Consider the following 23,950-nt stretch of genomic DNA (forward strand, 5'->3'; position numbering starts at 1 on the left):
TCATTTTTGGTAAGGTTGTGAATATATCAATGAAGAAGGTATTTAGGAAGGTAGCAGTGGCAGTGGCAGTGCTACTAGGGCAGGGATTGGGGAATGATGGGCTTCCAGGATGTAGCAGATTATTAACAAAGTGCCAGAATTTTGGGGGGGTTTAAGTGGGTATTGTTGAGTGATTTATGGAAGAAGTTTTGTTTGTCTAGGGTTATGGAAGAAGTTTTGTTTGCCTATGGTTACCTTTTTGTGCTTAAGTTATGGAGCGCTGTCTATAGGTTTGAAGATAAGTGAAGGATTTGGATCTTTTCCATTTTTACATACACTATTGCTCTTATTCATGAGAATTTGGGTGGCTTACTTTAGCCAGGGGGCATAATGTATTTTTATTCTTAGTTTCCTGATGGGGGCCATGGAGTTGAGCTTGTCTAGAAAGATGTTGTTGAAAGCCAGGACAGCTTCCTCTAGGTGGAGATTGTGGAGGAAGGACCAGTTAATTGAAGAGAGTTGGTGGTTGAAAGTTTATGGGTTAAAATTGGAGAGGTTGTGACAGTCTTTGTATTGTTGGGATTTACATATTTGAGGAGAGTGTCTAAGTATGTAGGTGGGATGATGCTCAGTTAGGGTATCAGGGAGAGGGGTTGTGATACAGATTAGAGGTTAGGATCCAGTGTAGAGTGGAGCCATAACTGGCACATTTGTTTAGGCAAGTAGGAGTGATTAGTTGGGAGAATTCACAGAGGTTAATGGAGGTGTTAGGGGAATCAGTGTCAGGGGCATTCCAGTGGATGTTAACATCACCTAAAATAACAGTTTCATAAGAGATAGTCAGCCAGATCCAAGAGAGAAGGAGCTCAAGGATAGGGATGTTGTTACCTGGGGGAATGTAAATGGAGGCAATAGCTATTTTGTGTGATTATTTAACTGACAATTAGCAATGAGAATTTCAGCTGGATGGAAATCAGAGGTAGAGATAGAAAGAGGTTGAACAGTGAGCTGGTTAGAGTAGAGAATAGCAACACCTCCACCTTTCATCTTAACACTTTCATGACAGAGGATATTATAACCCAGTGGAAGTATTTTGGTGTCAGATATATGAGGTTTAAGCCATGTTTCAGACAGGCAGAGGATATCAGGGGTGTGTAAGGAGATCCAGGCATGGAAAGAGGAAATTTCATTTGGGATACTTTGAATGTTCATAGATAGAATGTCTAGGCTTTTGGTGGGTGAACATGTGTGAGTCTGACAGAAAGAATAAGTGGTAGAGGATTGAGGATCTGAAGGGAGAGATGAGCTATTATTAGGCCCTGTATATCACCTGACAGTAATAGATTTAAGATAAGTAGTCAGAGATAAGTTAGGAGATTATGTTGGTGGTAGTTTCTTGTTTCCATTTTGAGGGGGGATGTAGGCAGGAAGAATATCTTAATTTTATGCAAGTTAGTGAAAGAATGAAGAAATAGGGATGGGGATATAGGGAGGTGTGGGTGGCTGAGAGAGGTGATGAGGGGTAGGTAGAAATAGGTGCATAATTTCTGGGTGGGAAGGTGTATTGATAAGAGAAGCAGTGTAGGCAAGGAAAATGAAGGAGGTGGAGAAGATAAGAAGTAAGCTACAGGAGAAATATGTCTTTAAGGCAAACATAGTGTCACAAAGGCTATGGGTTTGAGTAGGTTCTAATGTAAGTAATTAAGACTAATGGTGGGAGTTATGAGATACAGTCTTGAGTGGGATAGGCTGTTGGAAGTGTAGAGGAAGTGATTGTTGACTGGAGGATGGTGAATGGAGGAAGTTGGGAGGGAGTGGTCAAATGGGTATAAAGTATTAATCAAATGAAAGTGGGGTGGGTGTGAATGGGGGTAGGGGAGCAGAGTGAGCCCAAGCATACCTCTTGTTTAAAAAGAATTCCTGGATTGAAGATGATATTGAATTTCCCCACTTGCAATCAATATTACATCATGTAATCATAATAAATCTGTTAAACCTTTCTTTTATTTGTGTACCATTCATCTCTCAAATATGTTTCTGTCTATTTACTAAAAGGCTCTTGTAGACTGCCCCTATATCTTTCTTAGACTGTATGTTTTCACTGGTAACCCTTTCCTTTTTATACCTGTCTACCAGAGGTAATCTCTAGGTTATCATTGTTGGTAACTTTTCCTCATTCTTTTCTCTTTTTCTAAACAAAAATTGAAGTTTCTCTTTGGGGAAGCTTTTTCTTTGTCTCCCTTTGGCTTTCTTTGTCTTTTCTTGGTCATGGTTGAGAAGCACAAGGGGCACAAGGTACCCAATTCTGATGCCCACTGATGCCCATGGGGATGGCATTTGCTGTTTAGGCCCAAGCCACCTGGATTCTCCCTGTCAGATTTGTGTGAAGTTTAATACTACAGCCATTAGTGATAGGTGAAATAAACTGGTATTGAAGGGCCTTCTCCTGCTTCAGCTCCTTCATCTGCTTCTGCATCAGGGGATGAAACATCTTTAGAGCCCAGGGAACACAGGGAATGCTCTCCTGCTTGGTCCCCAAAGTCTACTCTAATGTCAAAGCCACCAAAATGCTCATATCTGAATTCTTTGGATCTGATACCAGCTGGTTCAAAATCACCTTGGCCCAAGATCCCTTGGTTTTCTCCGGAGCTGATCTCTCCATGGCTACAATCCCCCTTTTTGCAAGAAGCTCCCAGGAGCTTGCCTTGTCCTCCATCCACTTTATTGTTTATTAGGTCCTCCCAAAGCCTCTCTGAAGCTGACATGGATAGGCTGCTGATTAAATTTTTCAGAGCTCAGATCCAGATGGGGATCCTGTCATGTCCATCTCCCATTTAATCCATGAGCCTTCAAATTGTCTCCCATCCCATCACTTCTCCTTTGCCGATCAGACCAGTGATTTCAGAGCTGTTGGATCCAAAATCCCTGAGAGTCAAAGTGTCAGATCTGAAGATATATTCTTCTTTGACTCTGACTGTGTCCCTGACTTGTTCAGAACCAATTCCTCCCTTGAGCAGGACAAGTTTCGGAGCTGAAATGTTGGTGCCAGATCAGGGGGGTATCTTTGACTCTGAAGGTTTTAGAGCCACCACTGCTCCTTGGAGGCTCGGCATTGGACAGTTCAGGTCCAACTGCTTCCTCGAAGCAGAGATCTGGGCAGGTTTGTGGCTTGACAGTGAGGGGAGTTTTGGTTCCAGTGAGGGTGGCTTCGGCTTCTCCTGGTCCCTCTGCCTTCAAGGTGGTGGAGAGGGTATTTTCTCATCTGAGATCACTTTCAACTCTTAATTCTTTGGATCCTAACCCTATCGCTCCTTTGGCTCTAGCTTCTGAGCCTCATCTGCCTATTCCACAGGGACAGCCAGCCCATATGAGCTTCCAGACAGTTCTAGTCATGGAACTTCCTGCTTCTTCTGACCCCTCTCCAGATCATCCCACTTAAGAGGTTCCCCAGAAGAGGTTGTGTAAGAGGAGACACTTAGATTTCCCCTAGGAATATCTGACTGAAGACACTGATTTTGATGATGGGGAAGGGTCTCCCAGATAACCACCAGATTATGTCTCCTTTGGAGACATTCTAGAGATCCTTCATCCAAAAAGTGGTGGTCCCCTGAACCCCCTTTCCAGGAAGAGTCAGTGTTCCTAGTAGCCTTTGGGTCCAGCCCATCTATGTGTTGGATTACCCCTGGTGGATGACCTCATAGACCTTGTCTCCCACTGGGCTTGGAAGAAGCCAGATACTGTAGAACCTATTCCCTATCATCTGGACAAGATCCTAGCTCAACCCAATGACAGACTCTTTTGGAGTAAGGGAATTCCTGTAGATGTCATGGTTGTTTCAACAGCCAAAAAATGGAGCTGGCCAGCCACAAAAAAGGAGCTGGCTAAACAATGTTCTACTGTCCATCCCCTAATAGAGAGTCTAGGGCATTGGACAGGTTTGGAAAAAACATCTATGCATCAATGACCTTTGCCTTACAGTCATTTAATTATTTGGCACATTTTACTAGCTTACAGAGAGACCTGATTATGGAACTCCCTAACTCTACCATTGTGTCCATATTGGCAGAGGAACAAAAGTTTTTTCTCCATAACTGGCCATCCTCCAATCCATGCAGCTGAAGGTTCCTCATGGGCAGTGGGTTCAGGCATTACCATCAGGAGACATGCTTGGATGAGTCTGCATGATTTTCTGGAGCTCTTCAAGTCTTCTTTCATCAGTGCTCCTTTGATGGATCTTCCTTGTTTGGGCCCACTGTTAGAGACACACTTTCCCATAGTGAAGAAGATGGAAAGACCTTATCTGCCATAAGATTCCATTTTTTACCCCACCATAGTCCTTTTCCAGGAATCAGCGAGGTGGGAAAAAGATGTGGTTCCAAAAATCCCAAGGTCCTTTTCAGGATTCATAAGGGGAAATTTCTTCTAGAGGCCGTGGGGGAAATAATAATGGATGATGCTGCCCTCATGGCAGAGACGGTCTACAAAACCAAGGGTTCAGAGATTAATTTTTGAATAGGCCCTTGCAGCCTTCTTGAAGGTTGCCCGACTGTTTTTATCTGGAGGCAGTCAGGGGATGCTTGTCTTTGCACCCAAATGCCTGGACAGCCATCACAAAAGATTCTTGGGTGCAAAGGTTCAAATCTAGAGATTATTTCATTCCTTTTTAACAAATTCCAGCAGCCAAACAGAAATGTATCCCCACTGTACCACCCAATCAGTGGGAGTTAGCAGTTCTAGAAAATCAAAAGCTGCTAGACAACAGTCATTCAAGAGGACTCACCAGACCAAAGAGGATCAGGAGTTTACTCAAGGTTCTTTTTAGTGCCAAAGAAAACAGAGGACTAGAGATCAATTTTGGATCTCAGTCAGCTGAATCAGTTTGTAAAGAACTCCAAGTTCTGAATGATTATGGTTCAGTCCATACTCCCTCATCTGTGGAAAGACAACTGGATATGCTCCATAGACCCCCAGGATGCAAAGTATCACATCAAAATAAACAGACGTTCTCAGAAGTATTTGCGCTTTCAGCTGGGTGCCAGATATTATCAGTTCAGAGCCCTGCCCTTTGGTTTCACCACAGCCCCCAGAGTGTTCACCAAATGTATGGCAGTGGTGGCAGCTCATTTCAGAATGCACAAATTCAGAGTGTTTCCTTATTTGGACGATTGGCTCCTCACCACTCCAACCAGGCATTTACTCAAGGAAATGAAGGATTACTTACTCCATCTGTGTCAGCCTTGGGGATTACAGTCAATCTCCCCAAGTCCCATTTTCAGCCAGTTCAAGTCTTGGAGTTTATAGGGGCTCCCCCGGACACTATCAACCAGTTGTTTTTTCTGCCATAAAACAGAGTTCAAACCTTGAGACTACATGTCAGTCAGCTCTTATCACATCCTTCTCCTCCAGCAAAACTGGTACTTCAGGCACTGGGTTATATGGCTGCAATGATTACTCTACTACCCACTGCTCACTTTCACATGTGAATTCTCCAGTGGACTACAGCAGTACAATGGTTGATTCTTTGGCAGCCTTTGAGTCATCCTGTAAAGCTTTCTCAGGATTGCAGGGACTCCCTACTTTGGTGGATCCAGTCCAATGACATTTGTCAGGGATGCCCCTTTATCCTTCCTCCCCCAAAGGCCATGTTGACCATGGATGCTTCCTGACAGGGATGGGGGGGCATTTCTTGGGATGGACTGTTCAAGGCATGGCCCGAGAAGAGACCAATTTGTATATAAATGTCTTAGAGATGACAGCAGCCTTTTAGCATTGCAGGCCTTTCAGAACTCTCAACCTCTAGGGACAATTGTAATCCACATGGATAATATGTCAGTAGTATGGTACATCAACAAACAGGGGGAACCAGGTCCTACCCCATTTGCCAAGAATTTCACAGTAGGTGATCTCTTCCAACCACTTTCTGGTAGCAATGCACATACTAGGAAAATCTAACATTCTAGTCAATAAGTTCAGCAGAACTATTCTGATGCCATATGAGTGGTTATTCAATTAGACAGTGGTGGAAATGATTTTCCACTGATGAGGTTAACATTGATGTGATCTTTTTGCCTCTCCCTCAACAGCAAGTGCAGCAGTTTTTCACCCTAATTCCCCCTTAAGGGGAGTCAGTGAGAGATGCTCTAGTCCACATTTGGCTCTGCAATCTCCTGTATGCTTACCCTTCTAATCTTTAATCCCCAAATTTCTTCAAAAAGCACTCTGGCTGAAGAGGAAGGTTATCTTCATTGTCCTCTTCTGGCCTCAGCAAGTTTGGTTCCACTTCCTGTGATCTCACTTTCTTTGTCCTCCTTGGACACTTGACCCCAGTCCACCTCTGGTATCTCATCCCCCAGGATTGGCTCACCTGGACATTCTAGGCCTCAAGTTGGCTGCGTAGTTTCACCAATTCCAGTGATTGCTAGACAGTCCAGGTTTTCTTCTCCAGTTTGTCAAATTTTAATATCCTCCCAGAAACCTTCAACAAGGAAAATATACAAAAGTAAATGGAAATGATTTTCCTATTGGGTACAGCAAAGATAATTAGATCCCTTTACTGTTCCCGTTTCTGCTGTTTTAGATTTTCTTGCTTCAATTTTTCAAGAAGGTCCACCATTAAAGTTCAGCTAGCAGCCATCACTAATTATCAGACTGGGGATAATGCCCTCCTTTTAGCTTCATCCAGACTATGCAAGGCATTCCTTAAAGGTACCTTTGTGCTTAGACCTCCAATTAAAGATACTGCTCTACCTTGGGATCTTACACTTATGTTGCAGAGCTCGGTTCAACCTCCATTTGAGCCTTCAGCCAAATCTGATCTCAAATTTCTCTCTTGGAAGACATTTTTTTCTTGTAACTATTACTTTAACTAAGTAAATATATGTACTCCAAGCACTCTCTTCAAAAACCACCTTATTTGATTTTCCATAAGGATAGAGTTACCTTGTGTACTAATCCATCCTGTTTACCAAAGTAGCCTCTGAAACAAACATCAACCAAGAAATGAATTTATTTTACAAATGTTTCCAATAAAGGAGAATACATGCTTTATCTTTTGGAACTACATAGGCAGCTTTGTTTTCATTTTCATAGAATGAAAGATTTTATAAAGACTGACCACGTTTTTTGTTTCCTTTGCATGCCACAAATTGGGAAAACCAGTATCTAAAGTTACCTTAGCTAGATGGATTTAAGATTGTATTTCTTACGTTTAATCTTTGAGAAGCTTGTCTCTGAGAAGACATCCAAAAGCTTGCTCTACTAGATCTATGGTCACATCATCTGCTTTCTGGCCAGACCTTCTATTGATGATACTTGTGGTGCAACCATTTGGTCCAATTCTCATCCCTTTGTTGCTCATTACAAGTTGGACATCATATCCAGAAACAGGGCTGCTTTTGGCTCTGCGGTACTCAGGAACATCCTTCCATGAGGGCCACCCAGGGTTATCGTAGCTGAGGAATCTGTTGCATATGTTGAGGAATGAATAAAAAGGACTACATCAGATTAAAAGTTATGCACTGCCCATAACTATGCATCTTTGTTGTCCATTTTCATTCCTCTTCAAATTTCTTCCTCCCCTACCACCTTTCTATTCTTTAGGAGTGACCTGATCAAGTTTTTTGGAACCATTGTTTCTTTCTGAGCCCCTGTGCTGTTCCTTTCCTTTTTGTAAATTGCATTCTACACCATTATATAGTGACATCAAACTCAATTGGAGGTAATACAGTGTCAAGGGGCATTATGGGTAAGGGGAGGAGCTTGACAGTCAGATCCAAGATTCTGGACGAAAAGTGGCTGAGTCAGATCCAAGGTCAGATCCAATATCCGCATGTTGAAGAAGAATGAAAATGAACAACATAGATGCATAGATATGGTGAGTACATTTATTAAAGGGCAACAACGGGATTCTATTATTAGATGCTTGACTTTTCTGTTCTTTTTCTCCTTATTTACTGTCCCTGCTATAAATAAACAACAATACAGCATTTAAAATATTTTAAATTGACTGTTTCTCTCCACTAGAACAGTACCTTACTGTACTGTGGTGGTTTCACTTTCAAAAAACATTTGTCCTGCCCTGGAAAAACTTGCTGTGGTCTCCAATTCACTAATGTCATCAAGGCCAATGAATACAGGTAGTTTTCTGGCCAATTACCTCCCCAAACTGACATCACCATAACCGTCCTAAAAACCTACCCATGCTGTGATGTCGCAGCTCCCTGGTCCTTCCCCTACCCATACAGAAAGTAAAGACTAGAACAAGGAAACAATACACAAGCAAGTCTCATGCTGTGAGTTGTCAATCACAGCAGGTAATAACTCAAATTACCCTTAGCACTGACAGCTAGGGAAGTTAGGTGTGAAGGAGGATGGGAGATGAGTCACAGTAGTACAATTCAGGCTTTACAAAAGACTGCAATTTAGCAATTCTAAAAAGAAGCAGCAGTAAAAAGCACTTTGAAAGTTTGTTCTATGGCATCTGCACTGTTTGTGTTTTAAGTAGTCACTGAACAGCATGAAATGTTACTTAAAACTGACTGATAAACAACAGTGCATGCATGTAAAATCAATGCAGTGACAGGAGCTTTAGGAAGAAAGAGGCCTGAGTAATGTAATTTTTTTACAGACAAGTACTGCATTGTGAGATACCTAGAGGCAGACTAAACAAACAAAATTATTTCAAGATGCCAGACCCCATTTGGCCAGACACAGAAATGACATAGAAAAATATTTAAAAACCTGTAAATAGTCCCTGAGTGATGTTAAAATGTAGGAAACACCAAACCATGATGAAATAAACATGTTTTTTTTTTAGTATGTGTGTGCGAGTCTCCTTTAAAATAGTTCACTGTATATAAATGAACTCACAGACACACACACACACACACACACACACACACACACACACACACACACGCAAATAAATTTCTACTTGGTGACCTCAATTATCCCTCTCTTGACTGGAAAAACTATACCTCAACCAATAATTTTATAGAAAAAATACTAGACTTCATAAATGTTTCTGGTCTTGAATAAAGGGTAAGAACATCAACAAAGGGCATAAAACAGTGGATATCATCTTGAACATTAATCCTGCCAAATGTGATTGGCTAAATGATGCTTCCCCTCCTTTCACTGTAAACACACTGCCATAATGTTCTTCATATGCACCAAACTAAATCTAATAAAATGATACCATCTTTAAGGATATTTTAGACAGCAATTATGGCACCATGATAGATCATTTTGCATTAGCCAACTGGGACAATATATTACATTCCTTCTCAAAACCTCTTAGTCATTCACAAATTTCTGCAACACTTTAAATAAATGCATTGATAAATTCATCCCAGTGAAGCTGAAATGTAGTGGAATGGTCTGCAATAAACTTAAATGGTGGCATTAAAATATCAACAAATTATTAAACCGAAAGAAGACAATATGCAAAGTCAACCCAAATGCAACAAAGTTGAAGTCAATTCCATCAAAACACAAACAAAAGATGTGATTGAGTTAAAATATGTTCAAGACTGGCTATAATAGTAAGATCTTATGAAAAATGAAAGAGAAGAGCCAAAGATGCACTTAGGTAGAAAAGAATGGTATAACCATAACGAGCAGCACATATGGCATACAAAGCTAGAGTAGATTTCAGGCCACCATAGGAGACTTCAGATACATTTCCTGACTGCAAAATCATCTCACCTGAAGTTACAGCTGAAATGGTCATGTCTGTTCACAGTGCAGTCAGAAACATCAGTTCAGTGGGAGCAGGTTTTATAGCAGGAAGCCTAATTTATTCAAACTAGAATAGGCTAGTATATCCCATTAGGTTTATTCTTAATACAGTATAAAAAACATCTACATTGTTGATATCTGGAAACAAGTAAATGTGGTTCTAGTCTACAAAGGAAGGCCCTTCCATAGAACATAATAATTACAGACCAATCAGCTTCAGAAGCTTATTGTGCAACGCAATAGAGAGAATCATCATGAAACTTGTACAAAGTTTCAGAAAACCTCCTTTTCCATGACTGAATCCAGCATGGTTCTGTCAAAGGTAGTTACTGTATGTTTAACCCCATTATGTTTGTATGTGACTACCATCCTAGATGAACATTTATCTGTCTATGCAGCTTACCTCAGTCTAAGGTGCTCATTATTATATCCTACGACAGAATCATACATAAAGTCAAATATCAAATAAATGGCTGTATGGCCATACAAAACAGGCAAGACTAAGGTGATTTCTGTCTTTGCTGTCCCCTTAAACAAGTGGTGTGCCTCAAGACATGGGACCACTACATTTAGGTATTTCATGTAAAAATCAATCACAACAGCTTAATCGTTTCATTTTTATTTTCATTTATTTTTGTTTTCAAAATTTACATTATGAGTTTATAGTATTAAAAATACACATATATATTTATAAAACATATACATTTATTGATTTTACATATTTACATGTTTGTATTGTGACATCAGTTTAAAATGCATTGTATCTTTAAAACATGTTGGCCTTTTGAAAAGCATACATTTTTAATTGTATTAATAGAAGTTGTTTTTAATGGCTTATACCAGTCATGTGATAATAATGTATTTGTATTTAAGATGGGAAGGAAGATGGTATGAAGTTTTCTGAAAAGGTTCTTAGTATTAAAAAGAACAAAAGTGCTTAAAATAGTTATTGAGTCAGTTGGTTCATTCTACTATATGAAGGTTTGCTGTTTTTTAGTTGAAGTTGCGTCTTTCTTTACTTTTGAGTTTCACTTTTGGTTGTTAAGGTACTGATTTGTTGTTGTACCTTTTGGAACCTGTAAGTTACCTTTACAGTCAGAATAGAAAATTATCTATGTGATATCATGGGAAGTCTCAGTTATCCCAAGCACAAGCACAACAAGGAGTACCACTGAATGATGTAATGACATAGAATGTTTATAAATACTGTGAAAAGAGAGCACAGCTTACTTCATATAGGTAGAAAAGTTGTACAAGAAACTTGTTGCAACAGCAGGCATTTGATTTCCTTTTGGACTTTTACAGCTCTTACATATGTGTTACAAGTAGGGATGTCACCTTCTCAAATGCCCAAAAGACATATTTTGTAGAACTGTGAGATTTTGCAGAACAAACCATACCCATGATCAGTACAAAGGAAAGAACTTCACTTTTTTTGTTAAAATAAAAACTTATTCTTGCAGCATTTGAGTTGTTTATTTTCATATAACATTTATGTGTTTCAGATACAAAATAATATTTTATGCAACTATTAAAGAAAACTTAGAAATTGTTTTTTTTTTTTTTTTTTGCCCTAAAACATGTACTATTTATTTATTTACTGTTTTTTTTTTTGCAGGACACAACTATACAGAGAGGGACTATCCTGCACAAAAAGAGAGAGGTGGTAACCCTAGTCAGAAGTTCTAGCAGGGTCTACTCAGCTGGCTTCAGATTTTTTTTAGTCACTGAATACTGCTTTCCTTACTAATGTCTAACTAGCTGTCCGAGTTCCCAGTCATGTGCATGGAGACTGTGGCTGACAGCAAGGCTGCAGAAAAGAGTTTCACTTTAGATTTTTACAGGAGTGCCACAAAAACTAAATACTAGGATATCTGTTTAACAGAAATAGTAAGTACTTTCCATATTTTGATCTTAAATGCATTGCATAACTATAGCCAGTCTGTGCCACCATCATTAGGCGGCAGCAGTAGTGAGATTTCTCATTTTGGATAATATTGTATTACATTAGGCAATCCTCATGCAGAGTTTTACCTAATGAATAAAATATGAATAAAATGATCAATATAAAGCCACATCTGGCAGAGGGAGCTACCAAACATGTACAAGCTCCTAATATATGAGTGCAATGTTTGCTACCACATACTTTCTTACTTCACAGCTCTTGATGCATGCAAGATGCAGGTAGGACTTTCATCATCTAATATCTCAACTGTTTCACACAGTTTCTGTCATTATTCAAATGTGACATGGAACCAGGCTAAATCGCATAACATCTAAACTGAATAGCATAACCTAGCAATTATTAATGAAAGCAACAGTAACTAACCAATAAAAATGTGTGTGTGGGGGAAAGGGGTGGGAGAGAAGAGTGGGAGCTAATCCTGGAAAGATGTAAGTCAAGTTAAACATTTACCAATGAGATGGCATTCCCAGATTACTGCATTGAATCACATGTTGTATTTTCTCCAATGTAGACATTATATATGGGTGGGACATCGACCTACTTATACAAGCTATAGTTAGATCAGTTGATGTACTAGGCAATCTCCCAAATGCCACCCCCAACCAGAGCTGAAGTCCAACAAAAATGTCCTGCACAGTTGAGGACCAAAAAACATTTCCTCCACCAGGCAAAAACCATTATGTTTCGACATAACAACTCATTGCACTGTCTGAGATACTTTTCAGAAACTATAGCAAAGAGCTATCCCCTTGCTACAGTTCCTAACACACTGTATTACAAGCTGCAAGCAAATCGTATTACAAACTGCTAGCAGATCATTTAAGCAGCTGTGACTCCCAAACATGGTTGTGTAAATAATCATTAAAGCAGCTGTGACTCCAACCATGGCTTTGTAAATAACTACTGTTAGTGCTTACAATTACAAGGATGGTTCAGCATTTGCACCCTGTGATTGCAGGGATGAATTGACACCTCTTTTACAGTGCCAGAGAGCAGTCCCTAACAGAATGCAGCAGGCACAGCCACTCACTTCACCCTGCCATAGCTATGGCTTATTGCATTAACATCAAAAGAGTCCCTCATGACCTTCTCTAAAGGACTGCTGTAGCAAAACTCAGTCAAACCTTAGAATGACAGTCCAGTTTGTAATGTTGGCTGAAGTTTTGCATAGAAGGCTGGGTCAGAACCTTAAGTACCTCGCAGATGTACAGATGCCTATGCAGACAGGAAAATGTAAAGAAAATGCACTTTTGGGACTACTTAATGTTTTAGCATAACAAAACTATAATTACTTGTTGCTTCCTTATTTTGCAGGGCTCATGAACAGAGATTATGAAATGATTTCTATCAGCGATGGTAACAGTATTAATCATTTTAATGCCACTGGCACTGCGACAAGTATAGCTGCTAACAGGATCTCTTACTGCTTCAATCTGACCGGACCCTCCCTTGCCATTGACACAGCATGCTCTTCATCTCTGGTTGCACTGCATTATGCCTGCCAAGCAATTAAACAAGGTAATGAACTTTAGTCTGCTATTGTTTGTGTGTGTCTTACTCAAATGGTGATTCCAGGAAAATGAAATGTAAGTAGATGTTTTACACTTTTAAACCATGTCTCACACAAAAAAATGTGTGAATTATATAATTTGTATTTTTAAGGCTGGAACCAAGCTACCAGCCATCATGATACAGCATGTACTGAAGGTACTCTCCAAAACAAAGACTAACTCAGCCATGGGGCCTTTCAATATACCCAGCTTGCCCAGTTAATAGCACTAAATAAGCACTGGTGAATCCACTCCTTGGCCTCTTGACCCTAGTAACTGTCTTTGTCCCATGGGTGTGGCACACAGCTACTATGATGGCTGTGAAAATATGTGAAGGCTGCCAGCCTAGCTATATAGAATTTTGTAGATAATTCTATGGCATTGTAAATATGAATATAATCCACAGGATTGTCCTCTTAAAATGTAAGAAAACTGTGTTAAATGTTGAACTTCAAAAATGTAACCACAGTGCACTATGCTGGAGGAAAGCTGATAAGTCAAGCATTGTATGACTGTTTGCTCTCAAGGCTTGGAGACATAATATCTGGACTGAGGAATTCCTTCTATTGTTTTGAGACCAGAGTTAATTGCTAGATTTTACATATACAATGTCATTTACTGCTGTAGTTGCCTGACCAGGTGCAAGATCAAAGAAATGTTAAAACTCTGATTTTCTGTTAGCCTGGGAACCAGAGAAGAATGATGTAATCTAAAATGAGTCAGCAGTGATGTATTAATTTTTAAGACTTTCTCAGACAGAGAGAATCAGAGAGCATTTTGGATTTTGTCTGAAGAACATCACTCACTAGTACTCTGCCTGTACTCTATATGTAAGTGTATTTAGAACTGTGACTGCTCTTAGAGTTAGATAGGAATTTAGTCAGATTTAGTCTAGCTGTTTTCTATATTTATGTCAGACTATTCTACAGTATTATTTTAAGCATTTTCCTGTGATTTCTGAACTCTTGACTAGCACTATGTTGAACTGAGAGGATTTGTCTTGTGTTTTTATTATTCATTATTAAATATTTTTAAACCTTTCAACTGTGGCTGTTTTGTGTACAGATAATTTAAGCTCTAGAGTACTTGCATGTATGTAGTGATACTGTACAAAGCCACTTTAAATAAGCCTTGTTGTTCATCACACTTACTAATTGAATAATAATATTGACAGTAATAATTGGATATCCTTTGGTAAGGGTCTTTTTAGTAGTTGATAAGAGTAGTTGGTGGCAGTGATTACTACCTTATAGCCTGGCAGAAGGGGACATAGCTGGCGAACCTATGCTAGCCTTCCCCAGAAGTGTCTGTGTTTTTGTGTATAAACCAATTCTCAAAGTGTGTGTGTGTATCAGCTACTTGGGCAGGGGCACAAACCACTGGTTGGACAGAGTGGGCACTGGAGGTTTTGGCTTGACTACTCAGCTGAGATCTGTACCCAATAGCTGTGCCAGTGAGGAGTCTTACTGGGGATCAGGAAAGAAAGGGAGAAACCAGCCCCATACTGACTGTGATCTCTATGTGCTCTTAAGGGAAATTGTACTTTACTGTGTGTGTATTTGTTATCCTTCCCAATGTGGATGCCCCTCACTGGTGTTAGTGTTGAGGACTGAGGCTCCTTGATTACTGGGCCAGTGCACGGGCATTACAATGGCATTCCACAAGGGTGATCTCACTACAGATCCTGGGAATTGAAGCCCCATAAGCCTAATGAATATTGTATGGAAAGCCATGGCATGTATAACAACTAACCTAATTAACTTTGATATCAAAAATCTTATCACACTCACGCCCAGGAGTTTGGTTTTGAGCCTGTCTAATGAATCTCGTGAACTTCTTTGAGAGGTTACTCTGGCTGTAGACATTGGACATGCTGTCCAGGCAGCATGCCTTGACCTTCTAAATCATTTGATACCACACTATATGCAAATATAATAAGCAAGTTGAAGGAGTTCCAAACTGACACGTGGTTAGGTGGGTAGCCAACTGGCTTAGAGACAAGACTTGCACACTAAGTGTTGGGGGGTGCATTTTTTGAGAATATGAAGGTTACCAGTGGAGTTCCAATGGGATCTGTGCTGTGATGTCTGCTGTTTGGCATCTACTTTGCAGGGTATTTGATTAACGAAGATCATGGACGATTGTAAGTTGGGAGTCATTGTCAAGTCCCCTTGTGACATACATATACTCCAGCAAGTGATACACTTGTCAACAGCTGGTGTAGTAAAAGCAGGCTAAAGCTCAGTGCCAAAAAGTACAACATGCTAGCATTTGGTAAGCATGCCCCTGGCTCCAGCTTATAGCATAGATAACACAGCACTTCAAAATGAAAAGGTTGTGAGAGACCTGGACACTTGGATGACATTTGACCATCACATTGCAATGGTGTTTAGGAAATTCTTTTGCCTTACACAGCTTGTAGTAAAAGGTATTTCTTACAGATCAAAAGAAGTCCTCATTTCCTTGTACTCCACATTGATTAGACTCATCACTGAGTACAACGACCATTTGAGATATACCTTACTAAGCATAAAAAGCAAATAAAAAAACTCAGAGTTTTGAACCAAAAAGATCAAATGCCTAAAAGATCTGAACTACAGAAAAAGACTGTAAGCTTTATCCCTATACTGAGCTTCACATAGACTACTTATGGGTGACCTGTATCTTGCTTATAGTGTTATAAGGGATACAGTAGTCCAAGAAATCTTAAACTTCAATAAATCAAACAGCCCTGCTAACACTAGGACTAGAGACCTAAATTTGCTCCAACAAATAAATAAGACACAGCAGAGGAATAGATTTGTCATGCAGTGCCTACCCATTCTCTGGAACAACTTTCCTTTTCAAATTAAGCAATGTGACACTCTGTCTTTAAAAAGAAGCTGGACAACTGGATGATGTTCACAAATTTACCCCTGGTAGGAGTGGCCTGACCCTCCTCGAAAAGAGAGGCAAGGCCTAAGGATGGCTACTGGCAAGGTGGGAATGGCTTCACAGGTGAGTTGCTTTGTAATTCTAATTGATTCTTTACCCCACTGTGCCATGAGACTAGTTCAGATTGGGCCATCTTACCAACATAAAACCAATCATACAATGTGCATCTGGTTATGTACACCAGACCATTACTGTTACATTTATAGCGTTGCTCTTTAGCAAAATTTCAGTCTAAATGACCAAAATTTCCTATGTCAAAAGCAAATAGGCTACTAAGGATAAAGGACAGCCAAATAAAAGCAACAAATGGAAGAAAGTAAGCAAAGTGACTGACCAACACAGAAGCTTAAACATTTTAATGACACTTAGTAAGCACTTTCATGCCACAGGCGCTTCTTCAAACCAATAAACATGCACAATAAAACAATTTTATATATATATATATATATATATATATATATATATATATATATATATATATATATATATTACACAAATAATTAATAAATTAATAATTAAATGCATGTGATTTTACTTAAGATTTTAAAGACACAGTCTCATTTAATCCAAAACCTTTATCTGCTTGCAGTCCTAAAATCCACCTAAGTTCTGCACATTCTGCAATATTTCATGATTGCCACCTCTCAAATTAAAATTCATCTGGCATAGTTGCATGAGGTTGCTGCATTGGTGGTCAAGCAGTTTTAGTTCTAAAATTTTTTAGCAGGAAAACATGCATGCCATGGTGGGCTGTCTCCATGGCCATGTTAAATGGCATTGAGGCATTGCAGGGGAGCAACCTATGATAATTAGCCATGTGATCTGCCCTGGAGCTGCCTGCGATAAGGCAGTTATGTAGAGAATCACTCAACTGTGTAAAGTAACATGGCTGCCATGACCGCTCATGTTAATAAACACAAATGATAGCTTGTGTTCACCCATCACAGTAGAAGTAAGCGTTGGGGAATTTAGTGGACAGGTAATGCTGGTTTGTGTGTATCTGTGTATGCATATGTGTGGGGCATGTGTGAGTGTTTGCCTGTCTGAGTTTGCAGTGGTGTGGTTAGTGAGGGGGTTAGTTAAGGGTGTGCTTGTGCATGTGCATGCACCTCTGTGTGCATTTGTATGGGTGAATGGATGAGTATGTGTATCAGCACAAATGGATGGGCTGGGGATGGGTTTATGAGTGTTGGTGGAAGGCCATTGGGGCTATCACTGTTATAAATTCTGTAGTATTTATATCTGTTATTTTTATTGTCTTTTACTGTTCATTTATAACTTTTGCTTATGTTACTTAGCTAAAGAATAAACTCCTTTTTTGAGGAGGGCTAGGACTATCAATCTAGGGGTGAACTTGTGAATACTCAAGTAATCACCCAGTTCTTGTTTGAAAGAAGATAATGTATCAAAATGCTTGATTTCCAGTGAGAGTCGATGCCAGACATAGGGAAGCGACTGCATAGTCAACCCGTCTCTCTACCATGTTGTTTAATTTGCAGATGAAAATTTTGAGCGAAAAGCTTACAGAAGGAATTTTATGTAGACAATTCTGATTTCCTTTTACTGTTTCACATACTTTCTGCCATGACAACCTATATGTTCACACAATAATACAATCTCATTCCACTCACATACTCCTTATGGAATCCTGGTTATTGTTGGAAGTGTCAGCCAACCAGTCCACCTATCCAGTAACTACCTAACTAACTAACTACCTAACTAACTACTAACTAATCTAACTAAACTAACACTGCATATTAGTAATTTTCCTTGCCCTGAACACATTCACAGATTTTTGATAAGAACAAGTTTGTTGCTGTTAATGCTCTGACCCTTGTCTCATAATTTACTATAATGCCACAAACTGTTCTGTCTCTGATAAATGAGCCATGCAACTAGCAAAACTGACAGCCTTAGGCTTTATTCTTTAGCACAGTAACATAAGCGTCTATAAGGGATGTGCTTTTGTAAAGTACAAATGGCAAATAAGTGGAAAATTCTTCTTAGGCATGTCAAAAAAAAATATTTATCTTTGCTGCTTCTTCCTCAGTGACATACAGAGATGTATCATATGGTACCTTTTGAAGGTTCTTGGCTATTCTAATTTTAGTAAGGAATAAAGCAAATGTATTTATCCAAAGCCTCAATTTTATGCTAAAATTCCTTGCAGGGAGAAAATATCTGGGGGTTGCAGTTGTAGCACTCTCCATTGCAAATTATACTGCTGTACTGCTAAACATAGAAACTCATGAAAGCAGACATATTTCTTTACTTCTGTAAACATACTTTCTCACACCTAGCACTGCTTCTTCAGTTCTTGTAGGTATTTCATCACTCTGACATGAAGCAGCATTTAGATGATAAATAAGAAAGAAGCAGTGCAGCTAGGCCTCAATGTGATGCATGTACAAACTGGGAGTTCTATAGGAGAGCTCCATGCTGCATGACATGCAGTTCACTGTAGCCAGTAGTGAAGTAAGTGCGAGCTCCAGGGCCGCCAACTTTTATGAAACAATAGATTTAAATACCCACTAAGAATGCAAAACATATATACTGTTGTCTTTTTTGGCTGAGGAATAGAATTGATTCTGTGTTGTACAGATGAAGGGAAGGCTAAATGTAACTTAATGATAATGATTATTAGAATAGCTGTTACTCAATGCTGTATAGAGGAAGGGGATGCTAAAAGTGATTAAAGGCAATAAATCTAGTTTACATCTATATTGCTTAAATAAATGCATTGCTTTTGAAGCTGTAGTGTGAGAACTTCTTTAACTGAGAAAAAGAGGAACTGTTAACTGATAATTGTGTTGGAGGGGTTTAGGTAGCCTATGTTGTTTTAATGTTTAGAGTATTCAAATTAAATAAGAGAAGACATAGATGAACCACTTTGAATGGTCCATATATGTCTGTGTATGTCTTTCTAAGCACATGTGTATATGTGTGTGTGAATGTTGGTGGGACTTCGTACACAGTGAAGCCAGTATGCCTGCACATTTTTCAATATGCAGTCTTCAACCAGCTAAAAGATCAACCAAGTAAAAATAAGGTACCAGCAAAGTCAAGAGTATACCTTACTGAGATACAAAGAAGTAAGAAAAGGGTGAATAGTTTTAAACATATAGCAAGTGATGGCAGTAAGACGTAATAGCCGTAAGTTAATAGGAAACTAAAGGTAGAAGTAATAAGGACAGAAATTAGTCCTGGACAAAGGGTCAGTCCATCACCATTCATATTGTACAGATCCCATCTGGACAGCACTGATATGCAGTCACACAACAGCAGGCCAAATATTGTCTGTACCTTATTCACTGTGGAGATTCCCTAATGGACTTATATGCATATGATCAGCAGACTACCTGATAATGTGTTACAGAAGGAACCTTTGTACAGAGTTACAAAATGGGTGGGAGGGCATAATAGGTTGTACAACGTATTATGTCTCTAAAACCATTAATAAACATAAAAAGGGTTGTTAATGTATGCCACAATGTAAAGAACTGCCATGTTTGGAGACAGATGCTATCAGATATGAAGGCTGGCAGTAGAGTTACCTAACAAAACTAATACAGACATAACTACTGTAAGATAACACCAGATGTAAAATCAAACTGTTCATAATAATAAGTAGAAGAAGCACTGCAGAATTTTAGAAAAAAGGAGAATCAAAGGTGGTGATCGTCTGGAGAGATAAATATGCTGAAACAGGAAGAGTGTCATAATAAATGTAGCATATACTGGTCAGCATACCATAGTACTAGCTATCAAAATTGGAGGTGAAAACAAATGGGATAGGGAAGAGGAAGACAGGAAAGACTGGCAAACAGGAAAATGACTTGTAGGTGTGTGTGAATGAGTGTGCATATATGTGTTTTGCATGTCTGAGTGTGTGTGTGGTGCGATGCTAGAATAAATGTACAAAATAACAACAATGGCACTGTCTACTGAGAAGTCAAATGTCAGAGTAAGGGAGAGAGAGAGAGAGAGAGAGATAGAGATAGAGATAGAGAGAGAGAGAGGAAGATGTAACCTTTTCAAGGTTTGACCATAATTAACCTGCAAATAGAGCTATTGATGTAATACAAATGAAAAAGAGGTAGCATACAGAAAGAGAGAAAGGGAGAGAGATGAAGGAAGAAGAGTGATTTAAAAGAGAAGTAGCTACAATGCAGTAAAAATAGTCAGTATTAAATTACATCAGGGTTTTACTAGAACACACAGACAGAAAACACACTGATCTTCTGTTAAGTGAAGAGATCATTTAATAAGAATCAAAAAACAGAAAACAGCTGAGTTTTGCAGCCAGTACCCACCCTTGGGCCTTATAACACCTTTTTGAGGATTACTAGCTCAGTCAAGCTAGGGATGAAATTATAAATAACCATCCAATCATCCATTTCTTGTTTGAAAGAAGATAATTCCCAGGATTCATGAAGCTCGGCGCAAGGATGGCATTAGCCTTGCACTGACCGTGTGGCGTAGAGATGGCGCAGCAGCACCATATGCATATTAATGAAGGCATGCTGCCGCAACGTCCACGTGCACAGGAAACGTGCACGAGTGCAGGGGGCATGTCTAAGCACTGCACGGAGGTGTGAACATGTCGGCTACAGATGCGCAACCTAAAATGCTGACTAGTGCAGCCTACCTCTAATAGTAATCACTCCTGTCAGTGTCCGTGGATACTGAAATGTATGCAAAGCATACAAGAGAGTTCCGTGAACACCAAAATAAAAAGTAAACGCAAAAACACGTAGCTGAATTTTGAGCCTCCATCCCTCAAACAATGACATTTAAAATCCTGTGCCCGTATTTCATTGTAGTGTTGATTGTTATACCAAGTGGAAGCGAAACGCAGTGTGTTTGCGCACCGCAGCCTTTTGCTAAGCCTAGCCCAACAATGGTCAGAGCATTTGCTCAATATTTGCCCATTCACTGTCCGAGTCATCCTTGTCTGGACGGCCCAAAGATGAATGGGTATTACCCAGGTCTACCTACCATATCATGAAAGATAAGTATTTGCGTGTACCTATGTGTGTGAAGTACAGCATATGGAAGATCAAATATGCTAGGGTTGTCCTCACAACCATATTGGTATCAGAGATATGTAGAGTATGCAATGTGTACTGCTGTCTGTGCCATGGGCCAGCAACCAGAGAAGGGATGGATGGTGTGTTTGTGGAATTTGGGGGGGGAGTGACGGGTAATGTAATAATTTGCCAAGGGGAGACTGAGTCGGATGTACAATAGGTGAACTGGAGGTGTACAAGGGAGCATTGGGTGAATCAGAAAGGAAACCAAAGAACATACATTCACATCCCTAATACACCCTGACAGGTGATACTGCAGAAAACAATCCCGTAAACATATGAACATTAAAATGTGCGATGCACATGTTCAGAAATGTTACCGGCTCACACCCACATAATGGTCTGGACTGAACTGAGCCATCCAACCCCAACACACCTGGATACATAATTAATACCCATCATCCCCTCCACAGCACACCCCCTCCCCTTGCTGAACGTCCACCAAAACCACCCATATTCGGGCTGCTAGCTTGGCGCAGCCATATCTGCACATAGTGCCCCCTACCCACATCTAGTAGGCAGTCTCACCCTAGGCAGTCTCAAGCTTGCAAACTAGGTATCCCATGCATGTATAACCCTCCCTCATTTTCATATAGCCAAAAGAATGGGAGTCATTGGCATCCACAATTTTTGGAAATCCCTCATGGGATAAGTGTCTGTTCTAAAGATTAGACTTGGTGGCACGACACGATGTCCAGCCCCGTAGACATCCAGACACAAGTTGCATTAGCAGTAGTTGTCCACAACCCTGCTAAGCCTCCAGCCGGTCCTGCATAACCTACGACCCGGGATTAAACACCTGACTGTGATGCATGTCTCCCCATGTGCATTATCGGGAATATATACCTTTCACATGTTCCCTAGAAGCTTCCCCATAGCCATTGTCCAAATAGTATACATCCACAAATTGTATACCCTGTCCAAGTTCCATGTCGTTATGATGCACACAGCCCCTGTATACAAACGGTACACGTCCCTCCCGGATGCAGGTGTTCATTTACATGGCCATGTACAACCCCAGATAAGTAGTCATGCATCTATAAATGTGCATACTTATATACGCATAGCTACAGCTACACATCACACATACATGCATATAAGTAGTTGTCAAGTATGTGTCCTATTTATAAATATGTATACTTGCAAATGTATACATATGTTTCTCAGAAACAGATGAACATTAACATGTACTATACATATGTGCACCAACCGACTGTCACATTTGTTGACAGTAGTGTGGAATGTCTGTAGTAAAGTCATATAACCTAACTACCATCCATGCAGAATGTACCACGGATGGTGTAGGGGTCAAACCGGTGACTAAGGTGTTTCCGTTCCTGGGTCCAAACAATGCAAGGGCTGCTAATTTTATATGATGCCCAGAATACAATATGGGAAATGTAAATAAGTATGTGGGTGTATATGCATGTGTATGTACAGACATATATATATATATATATATATATATATATATATATATATATATATATATGTATGAAGAATGAACATGGTCACAATAAAACAGTCATAACGAATGTAAAGGGAAACAGCAGTGAAACCGCCCATATTATTTAGTGCTGTCATATCAAGCTGGCCAGAGGTGAGCAAACCTCCTGCATCCCCACCCACAGGTAGGATGCTAACAGTGGAATTAACTTTGTCCACGTGCTAAGTCTGACTTTCAAACAGTGTTCATTCAGATGAGCCGAAAACCGGAAGACTTATTGAACACCCTGACCATTATATGAATGTATGTCCTAGGAATATAAGCTTGGGACGTCTGAATATACTTGGAGTGAGCCAACATACGGGACATGTCTAGAGCAGTAGGGAGTGGCACGTGTAGTGGTGTGGTTTATTTCCGACCGGAGAATGGATGACTGCTGTGTTAGTGATGTTTTGCTGCATTTGTTCTGGTAACTATGAACCATGTGTATACATGCAAATGAAGCAGCACAGCAATAGTGTAGTGGTTAGAGCATCGACCTATCAAGCAGATGTTGCTGGTTCGACTGCAGCACACACCATTTATGACACGTAATCCGTATACAAGCATATCCTGCTCTTTTATGCTGTATAACGATATAATACCATTGAAATGTGAACTGCGGTGATGCATCACAGTAAGAATGAAAAAGGTGTTTGCATGATGGGAAACGGCGGTTAAACATGGTGAAACGGAAAACCGCTGGTGAAAAGTGTTCTGCTCACCCTTTGTCCAACGGCCCTTGTTCTACCCAGCAACATAATAAACCACCTCAGCCAGGCCCGATGCCAGGACCCTACACATCACAACCAATGTGATTTGCCACTAAGCCATGGCAGTTATACCTAACTCTGATGTTATCACAAATATAGCAGACAGCACAGCCATTCAGCAGTATGATCAAAGTAATTAATCATGTAGATGTATATGCATGCGTTACAGATATTTTATATATATATATATATATATATATATATATATATATATATATATATATATATATATATATATATATATATATATATATATATATATATATATATATATATATATATATCTGCAGAACGAACATGGGCACAAGAAAGCATTCATAATGACTGCGAAGGAAAACAGCAGTGGAACACCTGTATTATCTAGTGCTGACATATCAAGCTGGCCAGAGGTGGGCAAAATCCCTGCGTCTCTAACTACAGGTAGGATGCTAACA

At 39.7% G+C, this 23,950-nt stretch overlaps 1 protein-coding gene across 1 annotated transcript in view; it reads left to right on the forward strand.

The window, feature by feature from the left end:
* LOC122797327 (highly reducing polyketide synthase cm3B-like) overlaps positions 1-23,950 on the forward strand; it is a 315,241-nt gene that overhangs the window by 92,206 nt on the left and 199,085 nt on the right. Inside the window, exon 4 of the mRNA XM_044066143.1 lies at positions 12,998-13,201. Coding sequence (XP_043922078.1) covers positions 12,998-13,201 — 204 coding nt within the window. The remainder of the gene's footprint in view (positions 1-12,997; positions 13,202-23,950) is intronic.

The sequence above is a fragment of the Protopterus annectens genome, chromosome 3.part0 (genome assembly GCF_019279795.1).
Source record: "Protopterus annectens isolate FY-2018-M chromosome 3.part0, PAN1.0, whole genome shotgun sequence".
Taxonomy (NCBI): domain Eukaryota; kingdom Metazoa; phylum Chordata; order Ceratodontiformes; family Protopteridae; genus Protopterus; species Protopterus annectens.